Consider the following 9780-nt stretch of genomic DNA (forward strand, 5'->3'; position numbering starts at 1 on the left):
TGGGCCTGGCAGCCTGATGTTTATTTGTCTTGCCGAAGTACACTTTGCCCGACCAGGAGGCCAAACCCCAATGTGGGGAGGGCACCCAGGGGATGCCAAAAGCAGCAGGAAGCTCCCAATGTCCCCGGGCTGCAGTGGCCTGCAAGGGACAGCACTGTCCTGCCAGAGACCAGTGCTGGTTATGGGATCAGGGAGGCAACCACCAGCAGCAGGTGAGGCAGGAAAGGTGTGCAGGAAGGGCTGCTGAAGGCGTGACATCCCCTGGAGAGGGCATGGATGGGGCAGGACAGGCCTGCCAAGGGCCACACGTGCTCCCAGGGATGAGGCTTCAGCACCAGTGTGTGCTCCACACAGCACCCTGCCTGGGGAACAGGCTCACAAGGGCACAGCTGGAGAGCACTGCACCCTGCCAGGCCCGGCCAAACCTCCTGCAAGAGGGGCAGGCAGACAGCTCTTTCCAGCTCAGACCCCCTGATTCACACCTGGGAGAGCTATCCCTCCCCTCTCCCCACGCTGACCAGAACCTCCAGCCAGGCTGCGCTGAAGACAAAGCCAGCCCTCTCCCCAGGCACTCCACCGGCACATCCCAAAGAGGCTGAAGTTCTCCTCCTCACACGATCTGGATGCCCAGCTCCTCGGCTGTTTTCTGCAGCCTGTCCATGACGTTCTCCTCCAGCTCCAGAGGCAGGGCAGCTGTGCTCTGCTCCCCCGGGGCCGTGCTGGCCAGCACGTAATACACAGTCTCGCTCTGGCCCTGCTCGTTGGTCCTGTTCACCACACGGATGATGGGATTGCTTGTGCTGCTGGATCCTTGCTCGGAGGAGGAGGAGGAGGAGGAGGAGGTGGAGGCAGCTCCTGGGCAGGGGCTTGGCTGTGCTGGCTCAGGGTTGGCAGCAGAGCACAGGGCTGGGGGCACGGGCAGCTCAGAGATCCCACTCTCTGCCAGGGCAGGGTTTGCTGGCGGCTCCAGGAGGATGCCCTGCAGGTTGCCCTGGCCCTCAGGCAGCACCAGGCACTCGCTGGAGCCATCCAGAGCCTCCCCACGCTTCTCCCTGTCCTTGAGCAGCTGCTCCGTGAGCTCCACGCTCTCGTAGCGCACCAGCTGCAGCCTCATGTAGCCGTCCTCGTGCTCCCTGTACCTGGGCACACACAGGAGGGGTCAGCCAGGCTGCTCCCCATTCCCAGGAGATGGGGAACAGCCAAGGAAAGGGCACAACACCCAAGGTTTCAATCCCTGGTGCTGCACAGATGGTATTTCAGCCTCTGCTCCCAAAAGCACAGCCAGGTGGCAGCTTCTGAGCTTTGTGCCAGGCTCAGTCACCTCCCCAGCCCATCTCCTTCCACCACTGTTGCACTGGGAGCATTTCAAGTCCATCCTCTTCCCCTCCCAGCTTTCAGGCTCTGGAAACTCTTGGGAGTTTCCCAGAGAGGGTGCAGCAGAGGCTTCTGTCTCTGATTGATCTCTCTAGAGGGGGACACCTGGACCTGGCCCCTGCCAAGCTCAGCAGTGTCCCACCAGAGGCACCACTTGGAGCTCAGATCCCAGTGAGTGTTTCCTGCCCAGTGCCTCCCAGCCACCGGGAAAAGGCTCCTGAGCACATTTACAAACACCAGAGCCCAGCGCAGGGTGCGGCCCCAGCTGTGCCCTGCACCGCAGAGGAGCTACCGAGGAGCCCGAGGTGAGCAGTACCTGAAGCGAGGATGTCCCGAGGGCCATTTGAACTGGTGCTTCTTCCTGAGGTGGACAGTGAGGTTGTTCCCCCGTGTGAAGCACTTGTCACACACGTGGCACTTGTACCGGGGCTCCGAGTCGCCCTGAGGGACACACGGAGCCGTGTCAGCACCCCACGAGCAGGGAAGGAGACAGAAAGGTCTCTGAGAAGATGGACACGGGGTGTGAGGAGCAATGCAAGCCCTTCCCACCTCGTGGACTTTCCTGTAGTGCAGTTTGATGGAGCACAGGGAGCGGGCAGAGAAGCTGCAGGCCTCAAACTCGCAGCGATATGCTGGCTCCTTGCTGTGCGTGTCCAGGTGCTTCCGCAGGTCGATGAGGTTCTTGCAGCTGGGGGCACAGAGGGAGGGAACAAAGCTGCAGCACAAACACACACAGAGACACACAGAGGCCTCTGGGAGGCCTGGCCAGCCCCGGGCCTCACCTGTAGTCACAGTAGTCACACTTGAAGGGACGCTCCTCGCTGTGGCGGAAGCGGATGTGGTTGCGCAGCGAGGAGGGCAGCGGGCAGGTCATGTCACACAGGGGGCACTTGTAGTGGTTCACTGGGCCAAAAAACGGGGAGAAAAGTCACCCCCAGGGCAGGGCAGAGCACAGAGCCCACAGAGGCTGAGCTGGCAGCGGGGGCCCTCACTCACCGTGGTTCCTCATGTGGTCGCGGAGCAGCCTCTCGGTGGCAAACCTCTTGGAGCAGTGGGAGCACTGGAACCTCTGCTCTGCAGCAGCGGGGCAGGGAGGGACAGGAGGGATCAGGGCAGGGGGAACAGCACAGAGAGCACTGAGGAGAGGGGTTACAGGGGGCTGGAAACCCCGGTGTGCAGCCCTGGGGCCCCACAGCAGGAACAGCCTCTGCGAGGAGACACTGCCCGCAGGACACGGCCTCAGGCTGGGCCAGGGGAGGTTCAGGTGGGACATCAGGAGGAATTTCTCCATGGAAAAGGTGATCAGATGCTGGAAGGGGCTACCCAGGGAGGTGGGAGAATCCCTCCCCCTGGTGAGGACGTGGCTGGCTGACAAGGTGAGGATCAACCACAGGCTGGACTCGATCTCAGAGATCTTTTCAACCCAAACCGACTCCGGAATTCTGTCCCATCAGCCAGCGGAGAAGCCAGGCTGCTCCAGGCACACCCTGCGCTTGGCCCACGGGCTACAGGCAGCTCCAGAACCCCAAACACCCCAGCCCAGGGCTCCCCCAGCCCCTCCTGCCCCGGGGGCTTACGGTCCAGGGCGCTCTGGCGGCGGATGTGGTCGAAGAACTTGGTGTTGTTGGCAAACATCCCCCCGCAGGTGGGGCAGGCCACCACCTTCTCCTGCGTGTGGCTGCGCAGGTGCTCCCGCAGTTTGCAGCGGCCCTTGAAGCTGCAGCTGCAGTCTGGGGGAGGGAGAGCACAGCTCAGAGCCCTCCCAGGGGACACAGCCTCACTGTTTTCGGCCAGCAAGGCTCCAAAATCCTCACAGAGAGGGGGGAGATCGCCACTGCACAACCAGCGTGGCCCCCCACAAGCAGTTAAGGCAACTGCACAAACACGGGAGAAGTTAACAAAAAAAAAAAATCAAAATAAAAACAGCTGCAGCATTTTCTCCAAGGTTACACATAAATTACAGATAAACAGGAAGTTCTGTACTGAGCACTCAACTGGATTCCCCGAAGGAAGTTTTGCAGGAATATTTCATGGTCAAAACCACGCACGCACCTACTCCTGGAGGCCAAGAGGCTCTGAAACCTGCCCCCTGTTTGCCAGCCAGCCCTGGACAGGCCCCGCAGGCTCCCACAAACCTTTCCAGCCACAGAGCACCACGTGGTTCTCCTTCCCCGCTGCCTTGTACTCGGAGCAGAAGCTGTGATCCTCCACGTGCCGGTAGAACCACTCGGGGTTGTCAAACGACCTCTGAGGGCGACAAGGACACACAGGACAGGGGTGAAAGAGACCAAAGCAAGGCCAGAGGCGCTCCCACACAGCTCCAAAGGGAGCCAGCAGCTGTGCAGGTGAGCACAGCAGCTTTCACACCTCCCCTTCCTCACCTCACAGTACTCCCAGAGGCACAGGAAGTTCTCCTGGATCTCAGGGATGATGTTCCTGCTCTGGAAGTCCAGCTGGCAGTGGCTGACGTCTGCCTGGCTCTGCAGGGCCCGCAGCCCCCACTGCTTGAGCTTGGTGTGGTAGCAGTGGAAATAAACGTGGCGCACCAGGTCGGCCGAGCTCTCCAGGGAGCAGAAGCCACAGTCCTGCCACAGGCACGTGTACTCCTCTGCAACACACACAGAACACTTCGGAACAACACAAACAGAGCATCCTGGGCAGCACAAACCCCTCCTGGGCAGCACAAACCCCTCCTGGGCAGCACAAACCCCTCCTGGGCAGCACAAAAACACAGCTTGGGTCTCTCCAAGCAAACCTGCTCTCCGAGTCACTTTTACTCTCCCAGTCCAGCTCAGCTGGTGCAGGTGGACAAACACCACGGGTGTTTTCCTGAGGTCCCTGCAGCCCTGCTCTGCTCAGGGAGAGGAGAAAAACAGGCCAGGAGCCTCCTCTTGTCAGAAAATCGCAGAGTTATTTAGGTTGGGGAAGCCCCCCGAAAGCAGCGAGTCCCAGCTGTGCCCACCCTGTCCCCAGCCCAGAGCTCCGAGTGCCACCTCCACGGCCGGGCGCTTCAAACCTCCCTGGGCACCTCCTGCCAAGGCCTGAGCACCTTTTCCATCAAGAAATTCCCCTTTACGTCCAAGCTGACCGTCCCCCGGCACACCCTGACGATATTTCCCTTGTCCTGCCGCTCCCTGCGAGCAGAGCCCGATCCCCCCGGGGCTGTCCCCTCCTATCAGGGACTTGTGCAGAGCCACAGATTCCCCCCGAGCCTCCCTTCCCCGCCCCCAGCGCCTCACCCAGAGGATCCATCTCGTCGCGGGGCTCGGCGGGGAGGTGCTGCCGCAGGTGCTGCGCGACGTGCCCGCAGAACTCCTCCATCTCCGAGGCCACGAAGGAGCAGCGCTGCCACTCGCACTGCAGCACCACGGCGCCCTTCCCGCCGGCTCGGGCGGGCGGCATGGCCGGGCTTGCCCGGGATCGGGCCGGAAGGCGGCGGGAGCCGCGGGGAGAGAGCGGGGCCGCGCCGCGCTGCCCGCCGCCCGCCTCGGCCCCCGCGGGGGGCACCGGGACGCGACGGACCGCGCCCCGCCCGCCCGCCAATCGCCGCGCGGGAAGGCGCTGCTGCGCCCGAGCCGCTCCGCCGGCAAGCAGCGCTCTGCCGCGAACGTTCCCACCTTCTTCAGGGCCTGGGGATTATTGGGGCGTGAAGGTCTCAGGATAATTGGGGCGTTAATTACCCTTCGGGTTTGGGGGGAAAAAAAGCTGTCCCAGGAGCGCTCCTCGCCGAAAAGAAGCTGCGGCTGCTCCGTCCCTGGAAGGGCCCAAGGTGTTGGAGCAACCTGGGGTAGTGGGAGGCGCCCGTGCCCGTGGGAACGGGATGAGCTTTAAGGTTCTTTCAAACCCAAACCGTTCCATGATCCCCAGTTAATTTTTTGGTGTTTCCGGAACAATTCCTTGCTTAAACAAGAGTCCTCACACTGCAAATCCATCCTGGCTAACAGCGAGCACAAAACCCACCAGTTCTGCGGCTCTTTGCTGTGAGATAAAGCAACGGATTCTCTCTGCTCCTCCATCAGTAGACAAACCGAATTGAATAAACCTCGACTGTCCCATCTGCTGTCCCAGGCTCTTTGTTACGCAAAGCAGAGGCACAATCCCCAAAGTTTGCTTTGGCACAGGTAAATGCCTTTTTAAAAGGGGTTTAAAGGGTTTAAACCCCTTTATAAGCGGGATTGTACAGAACGTGCCCGGAGCGTGCCGTGCCGACACACAACAGCTTCTGCAAATCCCAGCACAGAGCCCAGCTCTGCCCCGGTGTGAATGGAAAACGCGTGCCCAAACGCACCCAACCATCCAGAAAATGTGGGGCTGATGATTCTTGAAAAGAAAACACCGGGTAAGAGGTTTTCATCTCGAAGAAGCCTGGCCGAGCTTTTGTTTCCTCTCTGTTTGGTCGTTTTCAATGCGATGACTTTGCAGTCAGCACGGAGAACACCTGGACTGAGCAGACACGGGACGGGGCTGGGATTTAACCTGAATATCCTCACCAAAGCACAGCAACCCCCAGCCCGGGGGACAAAACTCAGTGCCAGGAGGCAGCTGGCAAACGCAGCCCGTTGCTGACAGAACAAAACCAATTTAATTTTCGTGCCACTTTCCATCCGCCCCGGCCCACCTGGTGCTTCTGCCCCTTCTGTCACCTGCCAGGCAAACCCCACACACCTGGAAGGGCTGGGAAAGAATGGAAGGGCCAAAATGAGAGGTGTTTTGAGGGAGAAATCCATCCACACGTTGGGAAGGGTTCTGCACACAGGGGCTTGGGGGTTCACGGCCTGGTGTCCTCCCAGCCCCTGAGCAGGCAGAGAGAGAACCTGAGCGGGTTCTCCAGGTTAAAAAAAAAATTGGGAATTGCTCAGGATGTTGTTCCAGACCTGCCTTGCCCAGACACAGCCTTGGCCAGCTGCTGCTGCTGCTGCTGCTGCTCTTGGTGCTTTTTAATTTCCTCCAAAGGGAAAAAATAAAAAATAATTACACTTAAAAAAAAAACCAAAAAACCAAAAAACAACAAACCCTTCCCCAGGAAGGCAAGCCACGTGAGGGGCTGAATTAATCTCCAGGCTGGGGAGTGCTCATGGAGCGACCAGGAGGGCAGGGTTTTGCCTCCTGGCCCCGTGAGCCGGCAGCAGACAACACCAGGAGAGAAATTTAATTACGAGCAGCCTCCCGGCGCCAGGCTGGAGCTGCCCCTGTAAGCTGAGCCCAGCAGAGCTGCACGGAGCCGGCCCACCCTGCTGTGTCCAGCATTGCAGTGGTTAACGAAGGGTTTAAAGGCTTGGGTCTCTCGGTTTGGATCGGTGCTTTAGGATTTGAGCTTTTGTGGTTTTCACCCATTTGTAACCCTGCAGCTCTTTAGTGCAGAACTCCAAACCCCACACACAGTGGGAGCTGCTGCTGCTTCCCCACTTCGGGCAGACACAACAATTCCTCTCCAGGCCTGGCAGTCAAGGACACCCCACTGCCTCAGGCCCCAGAGATGGGAACAAAAGTGAGTTGGGGGCAGCAAACTTGGGGTGAATGACTTCATTAGCTGGAGCTGGAATTGGAAGATGAACCCCCAATGTGCAAATGGACCAAACTGATCAAAGTGTGCAAAGCCGTGCCCATTGTCCATTCTGGGTGCAGCCCCTGGGGGGTTTGTCTGCCCTGAATGTACCTGAAGGCCCTTCAATAAACAGAACTGCTTTTTATTCTCTGGATTTTGTCTGGCCTGTGTTTTCAGGTAACCCAGAAAGGCATCGGGATATTGCACAATCCAGTCTTGCTGCCCACAGAGGAGTGGCCATGGCCACCAGAACCTTTAACCTGGGTCAGGAGCTCCTTTCCTGGCTGCTGTTCCCTCTCCAGGTTCCCTCAGCCCCTCAGGGAGGCAAACCCAGGGATGTTCCTGCCCCCGGATCTTGTCCCTCTCCCTGCAGGAGAAAAGCAAAGCCCCCCCGGGTTCCCAGGCACAGCTGGAGTGGTGGAAAGCCCAGACCAGCCTGTGGGGTCCCAGAAAAGCAGAATTCCTGCCCAAGGGAGGCCTTCCACAGCTCCTGGGGATCTCCCAGTCACACGGGAGAAAACGCTCACCCCAAGGTTTGTTCTTCCTCGCCTGTAAGGAAATGGTTCCTCCCTGCAAGGCTTGCCAGCCTTTCACTTCCCCCCAAGGATTTTCTGTCCATAAACCTCAGGTTTTCATCCCCGAAATGTCAGCTCAGACGGGAAGGAGGCTCCTGGGGAAGGACCCGCACCCACCATGCAAAGCGCAGTGAAACCCAGATCCAGGGATTTGCATTTAAGCAAATCCCAAACGAGGTTTGGTGCCGGAGACATCCCCGAGTCCCAGAAAACCCGTTTCCTCCAGGCTCAGCTGGAAGTTCCCCAGGGAATTATGAGCACAGGCTTCACTCTGCTCTGGGCAGCTCATGAGGGACAGATCTTCCCCAAATCCCTGCAGGATCCGGGACCCCTCAGCAGCACCAACAATGGAAGCAGGTGAGTTCCAGCAGCTCGGATCTTCACAGGTTGAGGCACCTGCGTGGCAAGATCAGGGAGGGAACAAACTGTGCTCTCCTTGGGGCTCCTATTGAAAAGAAAACATCACAGAAATTTGTCTAAAACAGACATGTGACATCTTAAATGTCCCAAGAATTTAATAGCATCAATTAGCATGTTCTGCCTTCTCCAGGCTGAATTTATATTCCTTCACAGTGCGATGTTTTTTGGGTTTTTGGAGGGGGTTTTTTTGGTGTTTTGGGTGGTTTTTTTCCAAAAGGTAGTTAGATCAAAGTGATGTGAAATTGGATTCAATTCGCTTGGAAATGATATGAACTCGGGCCTGAATTAACATTTCCTTCCCCAGCGCTGCCAGTGGCAGAGTTTTCTGAAGTTTTGACAGCTCAGCATCGGATGCCTCTGGGTAATTCACTGGAAGCAACAGGTTCAGTTGTGTGAGAACTTCAGACCAGGGTGAGAGGGCTGAGAGTTGCTGAATTGAAACAATTTGGGCAGAGGAACAACTGAGGATGTGAGCGAAGTGACTTCAACAGCCCAGAACGGTGGAAATGTTTTTCCAGTGCCTTTGGAGCACAGCAGAGGTGTCAGGAAAACCTGCAGAGCACCAGGCCTGCGGGAATCCCTCCCCCTGTGGGAGCTGATGCTCGTTTCTGGCCACTTCTGTTGCTTTTTGGGTCCGAGACTCTCATCCTCACCTCATTTTTTGGGCGTCTGCCCCTTGCTTTGTGTTTGCTTTGTGCCTGAAGCTCTCCGGTCAGCACTCAAACACCGAAATAAAATCCCACTTGCCCAAATTTGCAGCTGCTGTGACCCAAAAAAACCCCATGTGGGGCAAGGCCAAGGGCAGCACTGTGTTGTTTGAACCCTCTCATCCTCCCCTTGTGTGTGTGTGTGTGCACCTGGGGCCACAATGCCACCAGAAACGGAGCCAAGGGACACACCCTGAAGGGCAGAAGCGCCAAATGATAAATAAATCCCGGAGATCAAACGCATCAGCTGTGCACTGGCAGTTTGTTCTCCCTCAGCAGAGCGTGGCTGTGTGTTTTCCAAGAGATTAGCTTCAAAGTTGACGAGTTTTTTTTTATCCGGGATAATTCAATAAAAACCCAGGTGGAAACTCCTCCCTGGCTCCACAGGTGCGAGCTCAAAAGAGCTGTCCCTGCCATTGTCCCCCCCCCTTTTTTTTTGTGCCAAAACCTCTGTGCATCTCCCAAAATTCCATCCGGGCAGAGGGAGAGGGCAGATGCCTCGTGCCAAAGCCACCCAGAGCCGGTTTAGGAAAAAAAAAAAAACCCTCCAGGTGCCACGGCAGGGACACTCAGTGCCTTCCCAATAACCTGGATAAAAACAGAGCCCCCTCAGCACCTGCTGTGGGGACAAAACGGGCTGAGCAGGCAGCTCCTTTCTCTTTTTGGGGTTCAGAGGAGCCTCTCCTTCCATCCAGGGCACTTCCGTGGGATCAGAGCTGGCTGTGCTGGCAGCCAGCAGCTCCACAAGGGCTGAGCCACGACCCCCCTGCTGAAATCAGCAGTTAAATAAACATTTTTCTGACCCAAAGGGGAAATTTGGCCTTCCCTTTGGAAAAATAAAAGCCCCAAAACCACCAGGCAGAGAGGGATCAGCGTGGAAAGGGTAGGGGACGCATCAGTCTTTCCTCTGCTCTCCCCGTCGGGCTCCTAAGGGATGATTTCCTATTGATAACTGCAGATTGATGTCTTTCCTCCCCAACCCGACGCGCAGAGCTGAGGAATTCGCTTCTCCCAGCTGCTCTGTGCTCTCCCCTGACCTCTGCGTTCCCTCAGTCCCCGCAGATTTCGGCAAGCGGGTGTACCAAGGAGTGCGGGTGAAGCACACGGTGAAGGATCTCCTGGCGGAGAAGCGATCCCGGCAGAGCAGCGGCTCCCGCTT

The 9780-nt window shown here is 57.8% G+C and overlaps 1 protein-coding gene across 1 annotated transcript; it reads right to left on the bottom strand.

Annotated features, from left to right (window-relative positions):
* Positions 1 to 4863, bottom strand: HINFP (histone H4 transcription factor). The gene is made up of 9 exons (XM_066203490.1): positions 4614 to 4863; positions 3756 to 3982; positions 3510 to 3621; positions 2952 to 3104; positions 2371 to 2448; positions 2157 to 2277; positions 1924 to 2062; positions 1691 to 1815; positions 1 to 1139 (listed from the first exon to the last, which is right to left on the bottom strand). Exons 1-9 carry the CDS (start codon positions 4774 to 4776, stop codon positions 611 to 613), a joined length of 1647 nt encoding a protein of 548 aa, XP_066059587.1. The 5' UTR covers positions 4777 to 4863; the 3' UTR covers positions 1 to 610.
* Between the last annotated feature and the right edge of the window lie 4917 nt (positions 4864 to 9780).

Source organism: Chamaea fasciata, unplaced genomic scaffold (genome assembly GCF_029207755.1).
Source record: "Chamaea fasciata isolate MVZ Bird 193981 ecotype frontalis unplaced genomic scaffold, bChaFas1.0.hap1 SCAF_24, whole genome shotgun sequence".
Lineage (NCBI taxonomy): Eukaryota > Metazoa > Chordata > Aves > Passeriformes > Sylviidae > Chamaea > Chamaea fasciata.